At 37.7% G+C, this 27759-nt stretch overlaps 1 protein-coding gene across 1 annotated transcript in view; it reads left to right on the top strand.

The window, feature by feature from the left end:
* Positions 1-27759, top strand: part of LOC139745180 (hyccin-like) — a 63251-nt gene that overhangs the window by 18910 nt on the left and 16582 nt on the right. Inside the window, exons 2-3 of the mRNA XM_071655590.1 lie at positions 11338-11466; positions 14889-14933. Of these exons, the coding sequence (XP_071511691.1) occupies positions 11338-11466; positions 14889-14933 (174 nt within the window). The remainder of the gene's footprint in view (positions 1-11337; positions 11467-14888; positions 14934-27759) is intronic.

Below are 27759 nucleotides of genomic sequence, written 5' to 3'. Positions count from 1 at the left end.
GTACACACCCTTTAAGGTGAGTTTATGCTCAATTTTCAAAGCAAAGGCAGAATTTATGTTCTGTAACACTGCAACAATTCAAAACACTGATCCAAAATACTATTTACAGGGGTACTGTTTCTGCTCTTTTTTTAAATTTGTAAAAAATCTGTTTAGGTCAAGAAAGAGCATTTGCGGTTGCTATGTTGACCTAAGCAGGCAGGTCAAATTGGGGCGTGCACTTTCTCAGAAGTTCTGAATTGAGTTTGTGCATTGTTCACGTTTCAAATGGCTATGAAAGTGGCCAGCATATGTCTATTATTAATGCAGTTTAATATCACAAGCACACCTGTGTGTGTACGTCAATCATAGGAATTTTTTTGTGTTTATTTTGTCAACAATTGTACATTTGTAATCAGCATTTTGAAATGCTGATTATAACAAGGTTTAATAGTTGGGAGGCAGCCCTGTTTTGCACTAGTCATGTTTCAAAATGCTGATTATGATACAGAAAAGTTGAACATATGATGACATAAATGGTATCCTGGGGTACCAAATAAAAATCAGCCATTTTGTTGAATTATTTATTTTTTTAAAAAGGTTGTACCCCGAGTTGCCAAAAAGTGGTGCCGAAGCTAACGCGCGTTAGCCACTGCACTGCACTGAAGCACACACTATTGCTAGCACAGCGTGCCATGCATGCATAGTATAGCATGCAGTGGCATGGGGATGACTATGTACACACACACACAGTGCATGCATTTCTCTGCGGCTGAGGTGGCGCTACACAACGTGGTACCCCGGGGTACTACGGTACCCTGGGGGAACGCGTGATGCATCATGTGCACCCTTAGTGCATTCTTGGAGCTACAAGACATGTACACAATGTAGCTCCTTGCTGCATTCTACAAACAGTGACAAGATGGCTTCCGTTGAATAGGTGTATATATACCATAAATTTCTCGAGCATGATAATTTGCAATTTGGGACATTAAAGGACAAGTTCACCTTCATAAACATAAGGATTGAGAGAATGTAGCAAAATTAGTAGAACACATCATTGAAAGTTTGAGGAAAATTGGACAATCCGTTCAAAAGTTATGAATTTTTGAAGTTTTTGTGCAGTAACCGCTGGATGAGAAGACTACTGCAGTGTGTGAATAACTTAGGTGTCACATGCGTACAACAATATAAAGAAAATATAAAGAGAATTTCACAAAATTTCATCTTTTGAAAAAAGTACACATTCCCCCGACTCGTTACCGACAAATGTTATGGGTAATATTATTCCCCCTGCCTTTAGAAAGAGGCAAGTCAAGTGCTCTATTATTATGCAAAAAAAGTGAAATCATGTTGAATTTTCTTTATATTTTCTTTATACTGTTTTATGCATTTGACTCACAAGCTGTAGTAGTCTCCTCATCCAGTGGTTCCAACACAAAAATTTTAAAAATTCATAACTTTTGCATCGATTGTCCAATTTTCCTCAAACTTTCACGGATGTGTTCTACCAATATTGTTGCATTCTCTCTCAATCCTTATGTTTATGAAGGTGAACTTGTCCTTTAAGACAGTTTCACGAGTGGTTGTGTGTGCAATCAGGAACAACAAGAATGGAATGAAAAGTGAATATTTTCTCTTTTCCAAAAAGAAGTCGGTGATTTTAGACATTTAGACTCATTTAGACTGATATCAGCCCAATCATGATATAGGATGCAACAATTTTGTGAGTTGTAAATTTTGTGAATATCAGTCAGCTCTACAAATTTGCAAAAAGTAAAATCCCTAATTAATGAATTATGATGTTTGTATAAATTCTTGTTTGATGATTTTAAGTGTTGATCGATCTTTCAATTTTTTATCATTGCGTGCATAGATTTGTACATATCCTTGACAATTTCATGTGACGAGAAATAATATATAATATTTCTTTTGATATAGTTCCTGGTGTGCACCCTCTGTATTAGATATCTACAGTGGTCTGCGACTACACAATATGCAATGTGCATACGAGCTTGATACATTTTATTTCTGCACCAAGTTATCTTTTAACACAGTTGCGCTGATTCAACCCAAGACTGATAAAATTATGAATTCCCCTTCTGCCTCTGTTTCTTTCTGTTGTCATCATGACATCTCCATGAAGTGGCAGTAACTCAATCGGGTGAGAGAGTGCAGTTTGAGCTCCACAGTGGGCGGGTTAGGTTTAGCCGGTTGACGATGCGAATCGTTGATGCGTCTCCATGGAAACGTGCGTCAGCGGTGTAGGAAGTTTTACGCAGTCGACGTCTCATGGGATCAGGTATTTGGTAAAAAGCGAGCAGTGGCGCAACTCGTCTCCCGGGAGGAGAAAATGAATCTCGACTTCCTGAAAGTAGCAAAATGGCCCTACTTTTGGAATTCTCACAAATTTCTGCTGATATGTGAAGGCAGATGGTTTTAAAGTGCAAATCCACTCCTTGCCTGCCTTGATTTTGATACTGACAGATTCATTAGATAAAATTAAAACAAACTTGAGGGATCAGTTGGTGCATGGACCTCTCGTAGGTCCATGGTGGGTGAAAGGGTCAGTAGAACTATTTTGCGTTGAATGACCATTTTTGTTGTAGGTCTATGGTAAAAAAAGACAAAAATCAGTTAAAGATGGAAAAAAAAAATCATATGTTGCGGGGAGACTGTAAGTTTTACACCTTTCCAAGAAACAGTAGTATTGCTCAGCACACGCAAACAACATACATGAGCGTATCGTGTGGTTGCCAAACATAGTCTCCTACTCTCTAGCCTTTTGTCAAGGCCCTCTCGCTGTATGATGGCTATAATGAGCATGTGAAGCGAGCTCAGCCATTGGCAGTAGCTGGCATGGACCGGTCCAAGCTATAAATACGTTTCAAAATGGCTTTGCGTTATCAACTCTACTGAAACAAGTTTCTGGCTCAAACGAGTTTGCGATCTCATTTCTTGTGTGTGTTGCAGAAATGTGTATTTAACCACAAAATCAAAACAGCTTTCCATTTATCAACTGTCCAAAATTCCCTATAAGCTGCTTGGAAACCTTACTTCTGTGCCAGAAGTGAGTTGATAAATGCTCACGTAGATTCAAAATGGATTGTTATGTTTGCTTTTATTTCGGTCCACTACTTAATAATCTGTTTTGGGCCACCAAAATTTGATATTCAAGGCTTTTAGACCCCGTTTACAGTGCGAGGCTCGGCCGTGGCTCGGCCGTGCCCGCGGCCGAGCCCACCTTCATTTCAGTGTAAACGCGCAAAAGGCCAAATGCGGGGCCAAAATTGGCCGCGCATTTGGCCACGCTCTGGAGGTGGTCTCGGCCGCGGCCGAGCCCGGCCTTTTCTCAGTGTAAACGCAAACTGGGCCAAATGCGTGGCCAATTTTAGTCTGGCTTCCAAACCCTCTGCCCGTACTATTTTGCTATTCAGGATATTAACCTCCTCAATGTCGAAAACTAGTATATTGTCCTGCAAAGGATATTTCCTTCGGCAAAGGCCTTTGCCCGAACAGGTCTGAAAGGGTCTGAAAACCAGACTATACCAAATCTTGTTTGTTTAGAAGCAGAGCGCCACTACGATAAAATATTGAAAGGTTTGAATCAAAAGGGCGGCCGAGCCCGGCAGTGTAAACAGACAAGCCCCGCAATTGATTCTGGGCTTGGCGTAGCCCCGCACCGTAAATGGGGTCTAAGTGACCTGAAGGGGCCACCAGAGAAAAAAGTTAGTGTTGAGCCCTGCGTTCTTTTGCCCATGTACAGTATGTCCCCCCAAAAAATTACAATCTGATTTTGGCCTTGATAACTTCCAATATGATTAAACTGTCTGAATGCTATTTCTTGGTCTTATTAAAGTATGACATCTTAGCTATATTTTAAAGAAAACCCCATTCAATTTGGTGCAGTCATCACAGAGAAATATGAATTATTGTTCAAAGCATGTCATGGGTCTTATTTTTCCATGTTTAGCACTTGAATGCTCTTGGAACTGCATGTATTAATATGTGAACACAATGGACAGAACTTGGAGGGAAGGGATTCCTAACATGCTCTACAAAAATCCACATTTCTCTTTGACCACTGAAGCAAATCAGATAGGAATTTCTGTAAGATGTTGGTAATAAGTTGTTGTTTCCTACCCTGAAATTGTATTCAGATTGATTAACTATTTTTAAAGTTATTGTTGCGGAGGGTCCTGTTGTAATTTTTTTGGACATATGGTATAGCTATGATTCATTGATTGATTTCAAAACAGTATTTTCTTTTTTTTTTCATTTAAAAACCAAAGCAAAGCCCCAAATCATGTGAATTTGCAGCTGTGATTTATGTGATTTAAAATCCCATGAGCCGGGTGATGCATGATATAAATATTCACAATGCGTAATAGCAGATAGCGTTGAGAGAATTTTCTTTGAGTGCCTTTTGATGTGTCCCTTGGTTCTGTAGAGAGATCAAACTGATTGATATGTATTGTTATGCATCAATATATAATACTTATTATCCCAGAGTTTTATTTATATACAGTGACATTTCAGATAATCTTTTTATTTTTCTTTGGTGGTGAAATCTTGAATGTATATATCAAATTGAGCTGTTGCTGGCATTTGCAAGTGTAGGAAAATAAGAAGACAAGAAAACACTTGTTAGTTTGGTATAGAGTATTGAATAAATTGGATACCTTTACTGTCTTCAGGGTTTGCTCATTTCCTATGAGCATGCAGTGTATTGTTATAAATATCTATACATAGGATGGTGTATGAATACTCTAAAAAAGATTGAGTGAAAATATTCACTCTTGAAGGAGTACATAAAAAAATGAATGAGTTTAGAGTGAAATTGGAGTGAATTTTTCACTCCAAAATCTTCGAGTGATCCCTGAGGTCACTCCAAAATAAGTGAAAATGAACATTTTCCCTCAAAATTCACTCCAATTTCACTATGAATTTACTCTTTTTTGTATTCACTCCTTCAAGTGAATATTTTTACTCGATTTTTTTCAGAGAGTACAGAATGCAGAAGTATTTTGTTTTCTCTTGTCTTTTTTGGATGTCATAAATCTTTGACGAAACTGCTAATAGATGGAATCATTTGATGGTTGATTGGCTTTAATACTCCTTTTTGCAACTGCAAAGAGAAGAACCAATACGTAATTGAGCATAGGAAACTTTAAGAACACGATTTCTGAGATACTCAGCTTAAGAACTCCAAAAGGCTTCATTGCTTAAGTACTTTCATGGTTAAACAGGGATAATCTAAGACTAGATGTGAATTGTGCAATATCTATTGCAGAGATTGTTTCAAAAACAATAGACTACAAAACCTACAGATCATGTAAGCTAGTGTTAAAAAGCAGAAATGATAGAAAATCATATTGATGAGTTTTCTCTTTTTAAAAGCAAAGTCAAGTGCAGAAAAAATATGAAACTATTTTGATGTTTTTCTCATTGACATCTTATGTGTGCATACTAAGTGACTTAAGTTTCTTTACAAATGTACAATGTAAGGACTATAATTGAAGTATGTGGGCAAAAGAATTTGCATTGCAGTGTTAGCTCAAACTGATATGAAATGCAACCGACAGACTTGGTGGTGTATTTTTATGTAATATTGTAATATATGGGTGTGGTGTTCACCGCTGATGTATTGTGAAGATGCAGTGATCTGGCTGAATAGTGACTTTCACAATGATGGAAAGGTTAGAGGTAAGGTTTAGCATTTCTCGTGTCCTTGAAGCAGTTTTGAATCCATCATGATCTCCTCCGCTTTCCGTTTTCCTCATAGGTCAACAACCACTTGTAAGGAGGTAGGGAAAAGGAAAGTGCCATGAATTGTTAAGAAAAGAGTCAGAATCTTATCCAAAAAAAAGAAGAAGAAGATTTTTGCATTGAGTATGTTTCCCGTGTAGGTCAACAACCAGTTGTAAGTGAGTTAGGGAAATGGAAAGTGCCGTAAATTGGTGAGCAGAGTTGGAATTTTATTGAAAATTATGATTCTTGCATCAAGTATGTGTTCCTCGCAAGTCAACAACCAGATGTAGGTGAGGTAGGGGAAAGGAAAATGCCATTAGTTGTGATAAAGAGTCAGACTCTTATTCAAAATAATGATTCTTAATACATCAAGCACGTTTTCCTTGTAGGTCAACAACCAAATGTACAGTAAATGAGGTAGGGGAAAAGAAAGTGCCATGAATATTGTTGAGAAGTGTCAGAATCTGTGAGAATGATAATTCTTGCATTGTGTTATTTTTCTGTCACAACTGATGACAAATTGCCCTTTGTCACTATAAGTGCACACTGATTATTCAGTGTTTAGAGTAATAGCCATGATAAAAATACACAATCATGGACATGGATGAGTAAGTATACCCATGATTTTTGTTATTTATTACTACTACTAAAAAGCACTGAAATCATGGCGCTTATACGTCAATGGAAGGCTATTGCCAATTGCTTGCATTAAAAAAATAAAATCAGAATCTTGTCACTTTCTTTTCAAGAGATTTTTTCTCACTGATGAGTGTATAATTTTGTTTTGTTTTTGTTGCCTTTGATTATATTTCATGATTTTGCAGGTGTGGTTAGAAAGGCTTCTATTGGAAACAAAAGCAACTGCTATTTTGTGTACTTGTTTTAAAGATACTGCTCTGATGATTTGGTAGATCAATTTCAGATATGTATGTATTATCAAACTTTTCTAACTGAGCTGACTTGATGTTCAAATGTATGAAAAAAAAAATTGCTACAGTCCAAGGGTGAGAATCACACACACACACAAAAATAGTACTTAATTGTTAAAGTTCAGGGAGCAAGACGAATTTGCAAAAGAATATACATGTCATAGATGTTGAGCAGCTCTTCATTCCATTTGTACACAGAAAGTAACAAAATTTCATTTTTCGCATGTCATGAGAAAAAAAAAAATACTACAGATCTGTTTTTGGCATATGATGGGAGTAATTATACATTCTTGCATGTCTTCCTCAGCAAATATGTTAGAACTGTCTGTACCAGAATATTTTAGAAAAATTAAAATTCGTGAAGTCTTGTGCATACAAATTAAAATGAATGGAGAGCTGCCTAACACCTACGCCACAGAGGGTTGCCATTTTGTCTTACTCTTTAAACCTTTATCAGTTCATAACTGTGTGTGTGTGTGAGATCTCCCCCCCCAGAAAAAAAAAGACATAACTGATCTACAGTACTTCTGTGATTTTTCTGTTTTCATACAAAGCAAGATATGATGGACTCCCCCCTTTAAAGAGCGAGAGAGTGTGAGAAAGATGATTTAAAGCAATCAGAGAGAGAAAGAAAAGAAGAAAAAGAGAGAGGAGAGAGGGAGAGAGTGAGGTGTTCATCAGACAGATGCCTCTCACACTGGTGTCCTTAAATATCCTGAGGACAGCTCACGGAGAGATGGGAGTTATCAAGTTTCACCAGAGAGGTGATTTTATGAAGCAATTACAGAATGTGAAGGTGACAAGACAGAAGGGAAAAAATGGAAAGATAGAACGAGAGATAGATGGAGAAAGAGATGGAGAGGAAAGCAGGATCAGAGCGACTGATACGATGAGATGCAATAATGATCGTCGTCTGCCTGTGAATCCGGATGATTTATGCAGATTGCTAATCGTGGTTGCATAGTGCAATTACTGCCCACTTCCGAGGGCTCACCTCAAGTTATCTTGTCAGCGAGCGCCCCACGGTTGGCTGGTCGTCATCATCATTTCGTGACTAGCGAGGTGATAGATGTTTATGTGGTAAACCTCATTTGTCTTCATTGACACACCAAATTACCCCATGTGATGTTTCACAGAGAAAAGAATACTCAGTCTTTTTTTTTTTCTCTCATTTTCTTAGATCATAATTTATGCTTGTGTGAGCAGTTCCAATGAAAGCCTGAAAAAGCTGCCAAGGTTTAGTTTTCTGGTTTTGGTTCCATAACACAATTCTTTTATTTTTTCTTTCTTTGGTGTAAGTTATGCACCTGATACATTATTATTATTATTTTTTTTACTATCTTAAGACATTGACCTATAAAAGTATTGAAAAGATGATTATGAGATAAACAGTGCAGAGAAAGTGGGTTTTTGAAATTGAGATAAAATCAAGTGTGTAGATAGGCATTTTGACACATTAGATAAATTCCAATACCATAAACAATTATTCATCATCTGTAGCGACCTTTAAAGTGTTTAAATTTCAAATTGCCCAAATTGATATTGACATTCATAGAAGGAGGTATAGTTATGTATAATTTCAGACACTGTGATTTTCAAACAAACATCCCTTTTTTTTATTTTCAGCCTATTTTTTTTTTGAGACTAGAAGATGATTATGATCTGACCAAAGCCAACAACACGAAATAAGGTTGATTTATCAATACTGCGCTCCAAAAATTATTCATCAATCCAGTAGTTACGGAATGTGATGTGCTTCTCTCTAGCAGTCACGGCGATGCTACCCATGTGTTGGATGAGTTATGTGTGGTCATACATAATGCATCAGCCATGTTTCGTGGACTGATAACGGCGGAAGAGACCTTGCCGAAGCTGATTGCCCAGCAAGATTGGTGTTAATAGGAGCTTCACTGACAGTAAAAAAGGGTCAGGTTTTTTTAATGTATATGTATATATCAGGTTGAGATGGATAGTCTCCTAGCCTAGAATACCGGTATCTGCCTCCGCAGATTTCATATTCGTTTCAGTGTTGAAATCATTGTACAAAGCATGCAGATAAATAACTGTGCATATTATGTACAAGTTTATTCAAAGTATGCCACATTCCTTTGTGTAGTTAACTGTATAGAATGTAAAAAGGATGTCATTATCCTTGTATTAGCATTTGATACACACTCACACACACACATTTATGTCTGTATGCATTTATTCATACTTTGTATTCAATTTTTGGTGTATTCATTTTTCACCTTAAGGGAAGGTATGGAAGCTTGAATTTTAATTCTATTTCTTTCTTACTCCATCTGCCATGAGCTCCTGCATGGCCGGCAATACTATCTCCTTTCCCTCTAGGGAAAAAGTCTGCGTGACCTGTCGTCGCTGCGATCCGTCCCGGATCAATCTTTGTCGGGAATAAACTGGTAGCTAGTTGTCAGACTGTGTGGACTCGGCTGACATTTTAATTAAGTCCCCACCTCTCCAATGTATGTAACCCATCCCCTTCGAGTTCCCAACATTTGATGGAGGACTTGATATTTTACACCCCCCCCCCACACACACACAAAAAAAACCCCTCGTACCCGTACACTCCACTAGACCCCTAGGTACCAGTACTTATTTTGCCTGTTGACCTCAGTCAAATTTCAGCCTGCCCTCTTTGAGATCTAGTGAATTTTGCAATGGTGTGCACTGGAGTACTTATATTCATCACAGATCAGCTCTTTGTTTTGGTGAAAGTAAACAAGCCTAATCAAAGTCTGGCTTGAAGCCTAAAGGTAATGAGGACAAGAGTACTGTAATACCAGAAATGTTCAGGTGTATTTTGATATCGCAAATTTAGTGAGAGCCAAGATTCGCAAAATTAAAATGCGCATGAAAGTGCTTGTCTACACTTTGTGCATCAAATACCACAGTTCGTGACTGGCAATTTGTAAAGTTTCATGCCGCAAACAATGCCATCAGCTCCAATTTGTGAAAACTCATGCTGTGAAAATATCTTGCTTTTTATGGTTTACACTTCTTTAAGAGACAATGTCTTGATAAATATCAGACTGGGTTTCAAAGTACAATAGTTCACTAACATTTAACCCGTTGAAAACGGACTGATTTTCTTATAACATGCATTTCCTATTTACTCCAGCCCAAGAATGCTTAGGACTAGTCTTCAACCAGCACATTTAGAAATTGAAATTGTTATGATGTGCATTCCCTCGTTGAGGATATGCTTTACATCACATTTGAGTTGCTTGTCCCAAATGAATTGTATCAATATTTTCTGCCACTAGCAGATATTGCCAAATACAGTTTTATTCTGGCACACTGAAATGGTTGCAAATAAGTTTTCTTTTTTTTCCCCCTGATCACCTTTTTTTGTTGTAAATAGTTGAATATGAAGTCATTATTTCAACTGCCTGCAATATTTTTGGTGCCTGATTAGGAACTTCATGCTGCATAACTCTGGTTGAATGCCACGTTCATGGGAAGATTCTTTTATTGCAATTAAGTTTGTGGTTGCTTTTCTTTGTTTCAGGAAATACATTTCATTTTTCATCAGTGATATTTTCCCTTCCGCATTGTGAGAGAGGTGTATACAGACTTGGAAGCTATGTGGATTCTGTTTGTGCAGACTATACAGTTGCTCTGCAACTTCATGGTATGAGACACAGTGTTTGGACCATAAACAGATATGAGATACAGTATTTGGACCATGAACAGATAGGATTCTTCATACCAAAGAGAATCTAATCACCAGGAATGCTCCCGTAGTGCCATGAATACGTTATCAATTAATCAGCCTCATCCAATCTTCTCATTAGCGAATTATGTTTGAGTAGGGAGTAGGAGGAGGGAAAGGCGATGTGAAAGGTACATGCATCCTGGAATGTGATGGACCGTGCCAGGGAAATGCTCCGCTACAAAGATGAAACCACTTTATGTTCATTTACATATTGCTAGTACACAAGCGACCGTAGATCACTGTCTGGTGGCGCATTACATTGTGCAATTCCTTTGTGTCTGTTCAGATCTTTAGGCATAATGCTGGCTCACTAAGGTATTTTCCCCTTCTAGATTCATGTCAAAAAAATGAATACGAAAGAGTGCAAATATGTCTTTGCAAAGTACTGGAAGCTCTTAGACATGCAGTGTGCAGTTTCACATAAGTCACCTCTTTGCATTTAGTATGTACAAAATATAATTTGTTCCAGGAGGTAAGTTTCATTTAAATTCTTATGTACATACTGCAAATGTCATGGATAGCATTATACATCCGTATAATTTCATTTTGATACCCCCACAAATATATGCATATTCTTCCTTTCAAGCTACATGACCGATTGTGTAGTTCAGTACAGTGCAGAATTTTGAAAAGTGTCCATACCATGAAATATACTGTAAAAGTGGATATTTTCGCGCGACTAATTTTTCGCGCTCGGTCGGGTAAGAAGAGTTTCGCGTGTTTTTAATTCCGCGGAATCAAGACATCAACTACTGGAACATATGGCAAACAAAAATATTTGCATGCTTTTATTTTCGCGCTAGTTTAGGGTTGCGTGAAATGCGTGAAAATTTCAACACCGCGAAAATTTCCACTTTTACAGTACCCTATTTATATTGTGATACAAATGTTTCAAATATTTTGTTCTCCTTTTTCTTCTCCTTTTCTTTTGTCTCACCTCAGTACCAGGACTCAGTGTGTAGCCAGCTGTACGAGTTCTATCGATCTGGACACCTTGAACTTAAGAGGTTCTGCATCCAATTCACTCCTCTCCTCATTTGGCAATACCTCCGCTCCATCGCCATGCAAGAGGTAAACGTACATTGTAAACCCAAACCAGCTCTTACAAGTATCCCGTACCCTCTTTCTTTTCTTTTTTCCTGCTTCCCATCCAAACTTCATACCCTCTCTGCTCTCCTTTTCATGGCTCCCCCTTCTTTCTTTCTCTTCACCTTCTCCTTATCTTCCCCATCCCCCGTTCCCCCTTCCACCTCCTACCCTTCCATCTTCATCCCCCGTTCTACTTTCCTTTATTACCTCTTCCCCTTCCATTTTCCTGAACTTCTTCATTCCTCACCTTGTCTTTCCTTCCTATCTTCTCTTACCCAGCTCCCTGTCCTCGCCCTCCCTCTTCCTTTTTCACTCCCCCTTCTTCTCCCTTTTCTCTTTTCCTTCCCTTCATTCTTTCCTTCCCCTTCATATTCCCCTCTTCTTCCCCTTCCCCTTCCTCTTCCGCTCAGATCATTTCCTTCTCCTTTCCTTTTTACCTTCCCCTTTCTTCTCTCTGTCGATCTGTTTTTTGCCCTTCCCTCTCCCCTCCCCTTACTCTTTCCATCCCCCTTCCACCCGTTCTTCCCTCTCCCCTCCCCTTACTCTTTCCATCCCCCTTCCACCCGTTCTTCCCTCTCCCCTCCCCTTACTCTTTCCATCCCCCTTCCACCCATTCTTTCCTCTCCCCTTCATCTTCCAATCCCTTTTCTCCTCTCCCATCTCTTCTCCATTTTTTCCCCCGTCCTCACCTTTTTAAACTTCCCCTTCCCTCACATACTATTAAACCAGAAATGTTTGCATGCATTTTAAGTTTGCAAATTCAGTGAGAGAAACAAACGCAAACAGAAAAACTGACCAGAAATGAATATTTTTTATTAGAGGAAAATTGAGCAAAGAAAATGGGATTCCATTGGGATTCGAACCCGAGACCGGAGGATGCTAGCTGTACGGACTGATCTATAGAAAGCCCTATTTCAGTGTTCGTCCCAGAAACCCTAAATTCTCAATGCTTGAATGATCAGAGCCAAGATTCGCGATATTGAAATGCACATGAAAGGTCTTGTCTACACTACGATACATTGGATGCCAGTTGTAATTTGCAAAAATTTTGTGCTGCGAAACAGGCCGTCGGCTCCAATTCGCGAAAATTTAATGCCACAAATTATCATGTTTTGAATTGCATTATATATTTTAGTAGACCTGCAAGTTAAGATGATTATGATAGTAATGTTAATATCACAAGACTAACATTACATCCTTCGAGGGAAGTAGAGCAGGAAACCAAAAGAAGGTAGAAAAAACCCCGAACAGATCATGTTTCTTTCTGAATATACATGGTATGAAATTGGACACAGTCAAATTGCCGTACAGTTATTCGCTCAAGATCGGCTCTCTCTGATGATGCTGTTGGACTACGGGGGAGCAAAGTGTGAAAATTTAGATTTTGATCTTGCAGTCAATTTATGGTAGGAGACCAAAATGGTGGTGTGACATTAACACACGAGGATACACCGTAAATGACAATATCTTTATTTTCCTCCCGTTTATCGACATGTTCACTTAGAATTAAAGGTTCTGCATTCTCAGTGTTGAATCATTGCAGCATGCTGATGACTGTACATACGAGAAATGACAAAATGGTGTGTGTATTAGCAAGTTACTGCTGCACGATACACACAGATGCATGCAAAAAGACATGCATTACATCATATTGTATATACCAGAATTACAGTCTAGATTAGATCTGTTGAAGGATTGTGGCATAGGGAACAGCAAAAGCGTTTTGACCGACAAAGGTCACAGGACAAGACAGAAACTGACCAAACAAAGAAGAACTAGATGAAGAAAGGATTTCATGTATGTCGACAGAAATTTTCGTGCCGTCTCCTTTAGGCTGAAACGCTCACATGCTCTTACAAAATCTCACACAACAGTCGAGTCTTGCAGAGAATCTTAATCTAGCTTTTTCACTCACTTATCAGCATTCCCAGGTGCAAGAACGTGTGTGAATTATTAAATAAGCCTGTCCTTTGTGTACGGCTCAAACTGACACGCTCTCTCGCTGACTGCCTCATTTCTCAAGCAAAAAGGCTGAAATTTTTCCTTTTATCAGATTAAAACATTGTACATTTCATTTTTACTCAGTAAAGCTATGTCAGTCTTCAGAAATACGCTGAAGCTGAATTACTGGTATGCTGCACGAATGTTTATTTCACCATGGTTGAAACACAGTTACAAAAGCTCTACATTTATCTTATTTAATTTTTGAATATCTTGTTAGATAACATGTATCCTATTGCTGAATACCATTAAGTTGCATGACAATGCAGAATGACATCATCATAGCTATTAGAATCTGGAATTTTAAGTTATCGTTTTCTGTGATCTTTAGGTTTATCTTTAGATTAAATCAAACATCTTGAAAGCACAATAAGGGGTGACTGGAAGTGGAGCTGTAGCAGCTTTGCACCCTATTATGTAATAGTCACCTTTCTCCATTCTGACAGTCATTCCTGCTACACCCACACCTATTCCATCCTTCCATCTGTTCCTGCAGTTCTCATAAAATTACCATGACATTTGACCTAGATGCATAATAGATTAAACTGCACTGAGGTGAGGTTTGATTCTCTTTCTAATACTGATGTGAAACTCCTCTGACCATTAGGCTGTATCTCATAGCTGTTTCTGACAGAAAGAATGAATCTGAAATGCTCAATACACCTGGGCCCTGTTTTATGAATTGAGTTTAATATAATTGATTATATAGTTGATTTCTATGGTAAGTCTATGGCAGCCTGTGAGGTAAGGACATATATTATCGATTGTATCTTTTGATAAGATGGGCCCAGATCTGCACCCATGTATTTTGTATTTGATGTACTTGATGTGTTTCAAGAAAATACCAAACCACCTTTGCACCTGTGACACACTTGCATCTAATACTTGGTATAAAGTTACCATGACATTACACTGCACCTGATTTAACTGGACTAAGGGTACACTTTGATCTCTTCATCTTCAGAGATTCCATAGTGTTCTGAGACACTGTGTGTAGGTTGTTTTCTCAGCTTTCAATATGATCTCTATCCAACTGAAAAATTCTAACAACAAAAACATGCAATTCAGAATGAACTTAATATATTAGATACCATCCTGCAATTTTGTTGATTAATGAGTCTGACGAATTTGGAGCAATTTTTGCTCTCAATAAACTGAATCTGTTGTGTGTCTTTTAAAGATGATTAGAGAAAAAATGAGTGTGATGAATATTAACAAACATATGATTAGTAATGTTTGTAATATGCCTTGATGAAGCAACTGGCCAAAGAATTAATTTGATGCATAGGAGAAACTCTTTTAGAATTTAATTTTGACTCAAATCAACCTGTAATTAACAGTCGAAGCTGACTAGTATGAGGACATTTAATTAAATCCAGTCTCCTTTCTCTTGTGCTTCACAGAATATTGGTCGTGTGGAGAGTCTGTTGCTGGGAATCTACAACCTGGTAAGTCACCACGAGTGCTATCTGAAGAGCTTTATCTGCTTTCATAACGTAATGAAATCATTTCTTCATTGGCATGGGAAATATCAGTCAATATCTTTGATCACACTGTACCTAATCATCCATGATGACTTAGATTCATACATTTATTGATTATCATCAAATTGCCTCACGATCAAATGGCTCAGGTTTGATTTCCATGGAGTCTAGCTGACCAATGTTGTGTGTGATCATGCTGTCCCCCCTCGTAAGAGGCAAAATGCTCTGCCCCTCGGATAGGACATCAAATGAAGGACTCGTGTGTAAGTTAGTCACGTCTCATGCACATAAAAGAGCCCACTTTCATTCATTCACAGCAAAGAGCATGATGCTAACCAGGTGAAGTGGTTGACCCCATAAAGCGGGCGAATGGTGTCAGGGGCTTGTGGTTTAACCCAGTTGACTGGCAGTAGTCTGCAAATGGTATCAACCAGGCACACTGTGCCATACAAAAAAGAATATTAGTATTGGGGAAACTTGCTTGGACTATAACCCTTTCATTACCATTGACAAACAGTTTGCGTGCCATATCATTTACAATCTAATGTCATATTCTCGGAGCATTATAGGACCTATGCAATGCAAATTATGCATGTTGATTTGTCGTGATTTATGATACTGTGAGCGTCACTTCGGTGGCCAAAAGAATATCTAACTACATGGCATATTTTTCATAATAATTTTTCTACAGTTTTTCTTCAGATTATATGCATATGCGCATTAAAACTTTCCAAACCAAGATTCTCTCAATGACATCATCTGTCAATCACTGCTAATTATACTAATATGAGTAACTAAAGGCATGGAAATGCACCTTCCCCTAGACTGAGCATGACTAGCATGTTTCCAAGCAATGTTTTTTTTTTTTTTTTTTTTTTGGAAATCTCATTGGTGACATTGAAACATGCAAGTTCATGTTCAATCTTGGTTTGGACGGTTTTTGTTGGCATTGTATCCAAGGAATCTGGAAAGAAATGGTAGAAAAATTACTCAAAACTGTATAGTGAATATTTAGATTCTTTTGGCTGCGTAAGTGGTGATCAGGGTATCATGAATCTACACAAGCAACAGGCATATTGCACTGCACAGGTTCTTTGACCCTTTAAAATGTGCCCATTCACCTAGCTTTACATTGTACTTGTCACGCATTTTCATCAGCATTCAGTAGAAATTCATCCACACTTGACCTCGTGTTAGAATAGCAAGCATCATCAAGTGTAGCAGTGTGACTCAATCCATTAGGAAGGGGCATGGTGGCACTTGAGCCACGATCAAACTGGCGAAAGATTAGGAAGTTATGCTGATGGCTTGCATAGTTTTAGGCATGACAAGAATATGACCACTGCAGAAGTCCAGAGTTTAAAGAACAAGTTCACCTTCATAGACATGTGGGTTGAGAGAATGCAGCAATATTAGTAGAACACATCAATGAGAGTTGAAGAGCAAAATCGGAAAATCTGTTAAAAAGTTATGAATTTTTTGAAGTTTCCACTCAGTCACGGCTGGATGAGAAGACTACTATAGCTTGTGATGTCACATGAGTACAACGATATAAAGAAAGAATAAAGAAAATTCAACATATTTCCATTTTTCTCGCATAACAAAAGAACACTCGACTTCTCTCTTTCAGAAGGCAGGGGAAATAATATTACCCTTAACATACATCAGAAACAAGTCGAAGAAATCTGCACTTTATTCAAAAAGTAAAGTTTTGTGAAATTCTCTTTTTATTTTCCTTATCTATGTACGCATGTGACATCATACACTGTAGTAGTCTTCTCTTCCAGCAGTGACTGAGCAGAAACTTCAAAAATTCATAACTTTTGAACGGATTGTCCAATTTTCCTCAAACTTTCACTGATGTCTTCTACTAATATTGCTGCATTCTCTCAATCCTTATGTTTATGAAGGTGGACTTGTCCTTTAATTTCACAGCCAAGTCGCTCTCCACTGTGGTGAAGTCATGTGGAATATCAGCAATAACTCCTTTCTTTTGTGTATGCTCTTTTGCTTCCAAGCTGAAAGCAAATGACCATACCTAAATATGTATGGATGGGACTGTATCAATCAATTGCAGAATGAACTTTGGCATTATATTGAAATGCGTATTACTGATCTTCTGCAGAGCTGGATAGCAGGCAATGCTCAAGGTGGTCTGAACCAAGTTGTGGATTTGGTTCAGATAGTAAGTTATATGGCTTCGCAGTGAATGTAGGAAGTGGTGTAGAAAGGAAGAAACTGAACAATCACAGAACAAAAACTAGATCCTGTAGAAATTTGGTGCATTTAAATTCCAATTTTGTACTTTGTGAAATGTCACACAGTTTAGCTGTCAACACGCAAGGTTTCCTTCCTGTATTCTGAAGTGTAGTGGGAATTTGAGCTAATGTGTTGACGTGAAACGTATACCGATCACGATATTATATATCAGTGGCATGGCTTTCACTTGAGCGTGAGAAATAAACAGATGGTCAAGGCTTGCATGTGTGATTATGAAATGTGTTGAGCGGAAACTAGACTGAAGAATTGTGTACAGATAATGGACTTGGTCTTTTTTTTTTTCTTTTTTTTTTAGCCAGAGGCTGTCATATTTGCCGTGATTTGGGAGATGACAGATTTTCTTGTGTACGTGTGTGTGTGTGTGTGTTACGTCCATTAGCTGAAATTACATGTTGTCTGGGCAAGCATTAAAGGACAGGCTCACCTTCAAATACTCCTGATTGAGTGAATGCAGCACCAATATTAGTAGATCACATTTGTGAAAGTTTGAGGAAAATCAGATAATCCATTCAAACGTTATGAATGTTAAAAATTCATAACTTTTGAATGGATTGTCCGATTTTCCTCAAACTTTCACTGATGTGTTCTACTAATGTTGCTGCATTCACTAGTCAATATGCATGTATGAAGGTAAACATTTCCTTTCACTGACATGTAATAAATCTTTGAGGAGTCTAGTCATCATTAGGCTAATATGCAGTCACTAAAAATCTCATGAATAAGCACATGTAATTCATCTCTGACTGGTGATAATGGTGAGAAACGTATGATTACTATAAAGTATGATGTGAGGATACATCGGTAGCAACAGTAATGAAAAGTTGAGATGCTGTATATTATTGAATACAAATTGATACCATCATTCAAATGTTACTACAGATACATAATGCATTTTTCCATTAATTGTATAATTTGCAGATATGTTTTATTATCAGAATGTTCTAGAACCTGCATTAACGTCAAATATCATACGAGAAAGATACGGCATGCCATTGATATAATTCTATCAAATTGAGGGTACAATATACTGTAAATTGGCAATGATGTTTTTGAAAAAGATATCAAAAAAAGGAAAGAAAAAGATACCAGTAAATTTATGGCAGGTTGTAGGGAAAAGGAAAAACATGTGCAAAAAGACTACATATAGAGTTCTGATTGGAGTTAAAGGGGGGTGGGGCTCTGTTGATATGGGGGCGCACCTGTGTGCTAAGTGCTCTTGGCTCCTTTTCACTCTGCCCCATTACACTGGCAGCTGCATGCGGAACTCAGTCCGCCAGTCAGATGCGATCCACTTCTCCTATTACGCCTGGCCTTGAGGCAGCTCCGCTGATGCGGGATGCAGGGAGGGATGCCCTTTGATATCACATGAATGCTCATGGAATCAAGAATGATTTTCTCTTGCTCTCTTTGCTCTCGACTATAGATGGACAGGAGTGACTGATCTTATTCAGAGTTAGTATGCCCTAATGCATGTAAGAATAAAGGAACATACAGGATTACACTCCACGGTTATCATTCTTAATGTGGGAGAAATCCTGTTCTGTGACCATGCAGGATACTGCTCATTATTGCTATCTGTACAAGATGTGTACATAGTAAGCTACCTGTGTATTAAAGTATGCCCATTGTGCTTTAGAAGCCAAGAGCTAATCTTCAAGTGGACACCCATAACTGGTACCAAAGTGAGCTTACTTTGATGAAAATTCATGAAATTCTTTTTATTAGGTGCACATCAAAAATCGTTAAGAAATCCTCAGTGATGTATAAAAAGAAAAAGAATAGATTTATACATATTTGCATGCACCAAGCAACTCTCTTCGTCTACTTTCTTCATCATTCAGTTAACCCATCCAGACTTAACATACATTTGTATTTTGTAAAATTAGCAAGCTCACTCAAGTGTAGCATTGTACCTCATTCTAACAGGAAGGCCATGGTAACGCAGGAGGGATTGGGGATTAGGTAATCTCTTTTCAGTGGCCATTTTATAGTTTGCAAATATCTGTGGCAGCTGGCGAAGAAAGCATTCCAGTGTATGTGCCAGTTAGTGCACAAAGCACATTAAAGGTGAAGAGGGTAATAGTCTAAGTATTTTAGTAGAGTAATTTGTTGATTACAGGTACTACATGTGGATGAGTCACTTTAAAGTTGAATCAGAATTTACGAGAGCTGTGGGAATATGCTGTTGAAAGGACTAATTTCATTGTCATAAGAATGAGACTGTGCTGACACAATAGCTACATTGTAGTGGGTACCAATGTGCCATTTTCTCTTAAAAGGAGACTGCAAACAAAATTGTACTCAATCTTTGTAAAATCAAACAGTTTGCAACATAAATGCGAACCCCACTATGATGGTGTAAACTAGTAGAACAAAGGATTTTAGGGGCTCTTCCACACCATGTGTGATTCAGTTTCTGTGAATCAGGTTAAAAGCAGATGGACATAATGGTGAAGACTTTGTGGAAATCAAAACCCTAAAATAAGCAAATTGTAGAATGAATTATTATATTTAAAGCAACCACTTATAAATAGAATAGATAATAAATGATATGTAGTACTTATTCAAATTAAAGGAAACGCTGTCTTCATTTTCATCAAGTGAACTTTTAATTCCTCTTAGAATTGTATGCTCTTTGATATTCCTTATTGGTTTGTTATTATCTGGCAAAAGTTAAAACCTGATTCCCCATCTGAAACAAAATCATACGATCCCCTTAATTTTTGTGTGCAGTAGCAGCCAAAATTACTATTTGATGAAAATGTGTGAAGCTTTGAAATGCCATAGCCTCCTTTTCATAAAAAAAAAAGAAATCCAGTTCTGATGAACTCGTCACCATAGAGACTCGCATTGCTCTGTGCAGGTTGACGATGATGGAAACGGGTGATGAAACAGATTATAAGACAGATCCATGGTGAAACAGATGATGAAATAGATGCATGCAGTGAACTGCATCTTGTGGGATCTGAAGAATTTCATCAATATATATCTCATTTTTAGGATGTGCACTGTTCATCCAATGTATGTGAATATATGTTTATATTATCCCTATCTTGGAAGGATTACCTTTTCACCCATTTTCTGACCAGATGGTATCAACAAAAATGCCTGGTAAACACTGAAAAGTGTCTTTGCATTGCACTCATCTTCTAGGTTAATTTATCGAGAGGACATTAACAAGGAGCTTCCATCCCAGAGGTACACCACTCCACTCTCCCCACCCCCACCCCCCACCCTCACCCCCCACTCCCCACCCCCACCCCTTCTTCCACTTTATAATTTGTGCTCTCTTCTATTTTCAGTGAAGCAGGGTAAAGATAGATCTTCTTCACTCCGCTCTGGCACCATAGTGGGATAATCAAGTGCAGAAAAAATATATCAAAGTGCCAGAATAAGGGTCATTTTGTTCTCTCGAGTGTTTGAATTCATAGCAATCCTCCATCTTGTCTGGGAAAAGCCTCCTACCTGCCCCCTCCTTCACTTATGGATCTGTTGTTTTTGTATCTTGAAGGTGTCGGGTCTCTTTCCCCTTTCCCCTTTCTTCTTCTTCTTCCTTTTTTTTTGTTTTGTTTTTTTTGTTTGGAGGTGGGAAGATGGATGAGAAAGAGGGGGCGAGGTGAAGAGGAACTACTTCTTGAGGAAAATAGAGAGAAACTAAAAAAAGATTTGGTAATCTTGGAGAGATTTTCAAATAGACCTTAACTTTCAAGTTCAAGTTCAAGTTCAAATTCGAATCTGAATCACAGTGACTGTACACTGTGCATAACTCATCCCCATGATGTTATGATGAAGGAATGAATGAAGGATAAAAAACTGAAAACTTTATGTATCATCTCTTGCTCTCAGTGGCATTTGAGCAGGCTTAGAAGAGAAGGGATAAATTGACGATAACAACAAAACTAACCCGAATATACTTGGCGGCATGAGCTCTTGACGAAAAGCTTGCTCCACAACATTTGACAGACTGTCTACCTAGACATTGTCTGTGGTCATGTTCATTGTAGCATACCCATGTCTCACACCTACTGAATGACAATTTGAAGCACACTCTCTGTGTGTATTAACCCATTGAAATTTAGTCTCAAGTATGCCCAGGCAGGTGTCTTTGGGAAATGCATGTTGTAGCAAAATCAGCCTGTTCTCAACATGTTAAAGATGCAAGGGGTTGGCACATTGTATAGCTCTTTCATAGATACTCTATGAAGTCACTCAATGGCATGATGGTCTAGTGGATAAGGCTTGTGATTCTTGTACACAGGACTCCGAGTTCAATTCCCCGCCCAGTGCAGACACCCTCTGAAAGGACAGTTTGAAACCATGCTGCCCCTCAGGACCCCAGTGTGTAGATGAGTGATGTGTTTCTGGGTAAAGCTCATTGGTAGTGGTAATGATCATTGCATGGCCCTCTGGGATAGCACCATTAGCACCACAGAGGTTTGGTGGGTGAAAACTGAAGCATCATTATCATGATCATCTTGATATGAAACAAGTGTGTCCCCTGAAGATGTGCACTTGGGAGTTGCTTTCGTCAGTACATGGCAAGCTGTACATAGATATCTGCAAGATGATCATTCGTGATCCTCTGTTATTTGAAGTGATTGTGGAGTCTTATATTTGCTTAAGAAATAGTGCCCTTTAAGAAAAAGAAGAAGAAAGCACCAAACTATATGAAGTACATCTTAATATTATCTGTATCATCACTTCTTTGTCGACTATACATGATGTTTTGTGTTTTGGTATAGGCTGATGATGTTCTACTATAAATATTACTGCATTCTCTCAATTTACATGCATATGAAGGTGAACTTGTCCTTTAATATGAAGCACATGGACATGGTTTGGGGGTGGTTCCTTTGTAAATGATGATGCTTTTCCCATCTTGTTATTGTCTTCATGTATCGACAAATGTATGTAGATGAAGACAACCTAAGCCTCTATTTTGGCCTTCAGCAATGCACCACGCAGGACTGGTAGATCAGAGAATGTCTTTCCAGGCTTTGCTGAGATTTGAATAACATCGAAGCCGTTTAATGTCAAGACGGAATTATACCTCAAGTCTGACATTTGCCTCAACCATGCTTTTAGTTGCTTGTCATTCCACCCTGCAGTGTTATGCATGGTAGCGGAATATAGTGCAAATGGATTACCTTACTTTTCAAACATTCCTGTTTTTTTTTCCCTAGTCTGTCTTCCGACAAGGATGCATCGCTTGAATTATCCACTTTTTGGATTAAATGTTTCGTGTCTCAAGTGTGAGAGTAATATCAAGTGTTAGAGTAAATGATAACTCTGGGTTTTTTTTTTTTTTTTGGTCTTTTTTGAAAACTTTACAAATAGGAAGGGTTGTCAATACTTCCATTCACATTGACAATAAAATACCTCAGTATTTTGCACAGAATTTTGCAATATAAATTATGCAAATACACTGCAAAATACATTGCAAAATGCATTGGTATACGCCATGTAGGTTGGTAATTCAAACTGCGCACAAGATGCGCATGCCAGATATGAGTGTGAATCTTTGTCACGAAATACCTCGGATCATACAGTGGCGGATTTCTCATGTGAAGTGAGACAGTTTGTGTCTTTTTCTGGTGGAAATATGAAGAAAATATAAAGGGAATTTCACAAAAATTCCTTTTTCATGAAAATTACACATATTATCAACTTGATACTGACATACTGCTTTTTGAAGGCAGTTAGTCAAGTGCTCTTTCATTATGCTAGAAATGTGAATTTTTGTGGAATTCCCTTTATATTTTCTTTATATTGTTGTCCACACATGATGTCATAACCTCTAGTAGTCTCCTAATCCAGTGGTTTCAACACCAAAACTTTAGAAATTCATAACTTTTGCATCAATTGTCCAATTTTCCTCAAACTTTCACTGATGTTTTCTACTAATGTTGCTGCTTTAACTCAATCCACATTTCTCTTTGGGTTTGGGTTTCCTCTAATGAAATTAAACGTGGTGATAGTGATGATGTTGATGATGGTAATGGTGATGATGGTGATGATAGGAATGATAACAATCGTGTCGTGTTCATGCTGCAATAACTAAGCATGTCAGCTCCTGTCTGCAATTATATATTATCCTAAATTGGTGCCTAGTAGCTATCACTCAGACTATTTGATATTGTAATATCTTCAAGATGTAATTTTGGTAGAAGGTTGACGTAACGATTGTGAAACTATCAACTTGTGAATCCTCTGAATCATAGGACTCAGTGGTACACAAGAATTACCACAAAACAAGTCTATAGAGTTGTCATCAATTCTTGAACAGGTGAAATGAGTGGATTTGTCTTGGTATGATATTCATGGGAAGTAGGCAAAATGTTTATTTGTTCTTGTTTTTTTATGAAGTATTTCTCTGAGCAGTTTTCCTTTGAGTTACATTGTATCATGAAATTTCGTTCCGAGGCATTGCTTGTCAGCAAGATTTCCATTCCCTGTGCTATCTTTTTTTTTTTCTTTTATAGCCAGGGGATATTTTCTTTGAAGTGGTACTTCAAAGAAAGAAAAAGGAAGCGACTTTATATTCCTGTCGGCAGTGAAGTCTAGATCAAGAGGATTGTTGAATTGTTGCTCTTCCGTTCTTTGTCTAGGTTTGATACGGTAAAGCCATTCTTGGCTGACTCTTGCAGTTTTTCCCACAGACCCCCCCCCCCCCCCCCCCTCCTCCCCCATGTATGCTGCAATATTTTGTTTAAGACAGCTTTTTTTTTTTTATGTGAACAAATGTAGATTTACATTTCAGAGCTAGACAGCCACATCTGTTGTATTAATGGCTTGATTCTATGTGAAAACACTTCACATTTCATTGCAACTGATTGACAAATTACCACTTATCAATGTGTGAAAACACTTTACATTTTATTGCAACTGATTGACAAATTACCATTTATCAACATGCGAAAACACTTTCCATTTCATTGCAACTGATTGACAAATTACTATTTATCAATGTGTGAAAACACTGTATATTTTATTGCGACTGATTGACAAATCACCATTTTTTTATCGACATAAATAAGCACTGATTATTCAGTGTTTTAATAATAGCCATGATAAAAACTCATGGGCATACTTATATTTGGGTTTGACTCAAACCAATGATCTTGTGATTACTAGACAGATGTGTAAATCCTCAAGACTACTAATAAAGCTGCTATCAAAACACTGAATAATCAGGGCCTGTCTACATCGACGAAGGACAATTTGTTAATCGTTTGCAACTAAACCAACTTCACACTTAGTTGACAACTTGTATTAAACTTGCATTGAGATTCTGTCATACCTTTGATTCCTCCTTTCCTGTTTGTATGATACCGTATACGCCGAATATTTCATTTTTTTATTTTCGCGAATTTCGCAAGTCAGGTTCTATTCATGAATTTAAAAACACGCGAAAATATGAATTCTCATTCTGACAAGAATGTGACATGCATCTGTACATTTCTCCGTTCAGTTCTGTACTTCACAGTCGCAAATTTAAAGGGTGTGTACAATTCTGTGTACAGTCAAGGTGAGGATTTAGCTTTTAACGTTTTGCGAGATATTCAGAAACCACTCTATGAAATGTCAAAGAGCATGCAATTCTAATGGGTATCGAAAGTTTACTTGATGAAAATCAGTTTTGAAATGACTGAGATATCCAAAAACAAGGTGAAACAAAGAGATCCTAATAAAGTTGTGACCTGTCGCCTTTTATTATTTTCACTTTTTGGATATCTCAGCCGTTTGAAAACCAATTTTCATCAAATAAACGTTGAATCCTTCTTAGAATTACAATACATGCTCTTTCATATTTCATAAGAGGTTTCTCATTATCTCACTTAAGAATGGTCAAAACATGAATCTCCACCTCAACCACTACTGTACAGTCCCTTTAATCACCAGCAAAATTGCCGGGAAGTCCCAATTCGCGAAAAATTAGACTTTGCTATTGATGGTGTATACAGTATGCATTTCAATGAATGTGTATTAAGTTATGTGTTTCTTCTCGGGCAGACTTTGTTTGGAATCAAATGATCTTTTTTAAATTCTTTTTTTAAAGCTTATGAATTTACGTGCTTACAAACTAGATGGGGGAAAATCGGTAGCTTACCCGTAAATGTTTGAAAAATGTAGGAACTTTGGTATTGTTCTTGAACAAATGTTTGAAAGTAAACTTGCTTTGTTTGTTTTTTAAATGTGATGTGACATGCATTTGATCAGGAGATACAGTTTGCTGAAACTTTTCCAGCCAAGCAGGTAAGTCATATGAACTTGCGGGATAGAAAGAGGTGCTCAAAATGGTTTATACTGGTGAAAATGGCAAGCACTAGCTCTTTATTGTTGTTGTTTTGCCTTTTCTTCTAATGGCTTTGGATGTGAAGTTGGAAACTCTTCTTGGCATCTTTGCTTTAACATGGTGTATGTGTTTGGTTGTTTGTGTGTGGGTGTCTGTGTCTGTGTGTGTGAGTGCACCAGAAGTTTCAGCACCGTCAAATGTCCTCTCTTTCATATTAAATCGTGACTGTTTTTTTCTCTGTGTAGTCAAATTTGATCTAGTGCCCTTTCTGTAGACAACTGTGAGCTTTCTGGAACTTTCGGGCCAATGGATAGATTCCCCTCTAAAGTGCAATGAAACATCATGTGTGTTTATTCACCTTTAACTCTTGCAGTGCTGTGAAGCAAAACCAACAGTGATTGTGCATGATAGTGTTGCCTTTGGGCATGCTGGAATTCAGCATTTATCAAACATATCCCTTTTGAACTGAGGCTTTTTCTTCGCGTCTCACCTATCAACGCGAAGGTTGCTCGTACTTTTATCGTGGCAGATGTAGACTGGTATGGATGATACTATATAATTTCACTTACGAATCCATTACCTGTCGGAGCATTGTTGATTCTCCACAAAGCCTGCTTGGATTCCATACAGTAATCTTGCAGACAGCTGGTAAATGCTGTCCCTTGAGTTGCAAGACTATTATGGACTTCATATTGATACAGGAACTTGAGTAAGGCCTTGTCTTTGTTCCCATTAAAAGCAAAAATTTTCGATTTTTATGGGACATAACTCCCTGAAGTGGTCAATACTGCTGTTTACTTAATAAAAATAATAGGAATAGTAATGATAATGATAATAATAATAATGATAATAATGATAATAATAATAATAATAATGATAATAATAACAATAATAATGATAATGATAATGATAATAATAATGATAATAATGATTATAATGATAATGATAATAATTGTAATGATGATAATGATAAGAATAAGAATAATGATAATAATAATAATAGTTTATCATTATTATTATATGACGAATTCATATACTAGTACACTGTAGCGCTTATGTATGCTGTATGCTGTAGTCTGTTGTATGATGTGTGTGTTTGTCTATGTGTGTCTATATTGTATGTGTATGGTGTGTGGAAGGGGAATGCAAAAGAAGCAAAAGTTTTGTCAATGAGTAGAACTATTACACAGTATTATCCATTAACTTTTATGTAAAAAAAGGGCATTTATGATGCTAACGTCTCAATTAGATTCAAACATTAACCATGATTTTAAGGAAGTAGGATGTAGCTGCAGTGATAAAATATTTTGGATAATCAGGAATAGTCAGGATTAATATGAAAGGAGAGATTTTATCAATCAATTCATGCCAGAAACACATATTACTGATGATAATTCTCCTCATTCGCGAAAATATCTGTAAATGAAAATGACAGCTTATACATGATTATTCTACTTGAAGCAAGGCAGTGGTAAAAATTTTGAAGTCTTTGCAGGAAATACTATATAGCAGAAGAACAATTGCTGACTGCTGTGTTTAAAGCTAGAAATTATTATCTTGCTGTGTACATATCTCTCCTGGCCCTGTGTCTGTAGAGGTATGGGCACATTTCATTCTCTGGCAGTGGAGTCTCAGCCCCGCAGACGATGTTTCATTATGTTTACACGTCTGTATTTACATTTTGGCCCAGCTGCGAGGCATAGCATGCACTCCTAATCATATGAGCCTTATTCTGTCCCCCCTCCCTTCTTTCTCTCTCTATTTCTATCTCCCTCTCTGTATGTCTGTTTTGTCTGTCTCCCCTTATTATGGCTGTATGTCTTTCTGTTCTTGTGTGTCTATCTTGTCTGTCAGTCTGTCTGTATGTTGGTTTGTAAAGTCATCAGTCTCTCTCCGTCTTGCATCTCTTGTCCGTCTGTCTGTCTGTCATCTTTTATCTTTTCCCACATGTCTGCTTGTCAGTAAGTCTGTCACTCTGTATGTCTGTTTGTCTCAGTCTCTGTGTCAAAGTTGAATCCTGTAGGGCCTACCCTGTGCGGTCTCTTCTCCTCCTCCCACTTTTTGTTTCTTTCCTTTAGATGTCTCCATTATCATGTCACAATGAAGTCTTTGGTGCTGTACAGCTTGTAACTGAGAGAAATAGAAGTAGACCAGTCGCTGTGTGAAATATTCACACGCAGACTTGAACATACTAGTATACTGTGAAACAAGAAA

The sequence above is a fragment of the Diadema antillarum genome, unplaced genomic scaffold, assembly GCF_040938485.1.
Source record: "Diadema antillarum isolate AM-2024a unplaced genomic scaffold, OU_Dant_1.0 seq00001239_RagTag, whole genome shotgun sequence".
Taxonomy (NCBI): Eukaryota; Metazoa; Echinodermata; class Echinoidea; order Diadematoida; family Diadematidae; genus Diadema; species Diadema antillarum.
The sequence above is the reverse complement of the archived record's forward strand: the minus strand, read 5'-3'. Positions and strand labels throughout refer to the sequence as shown.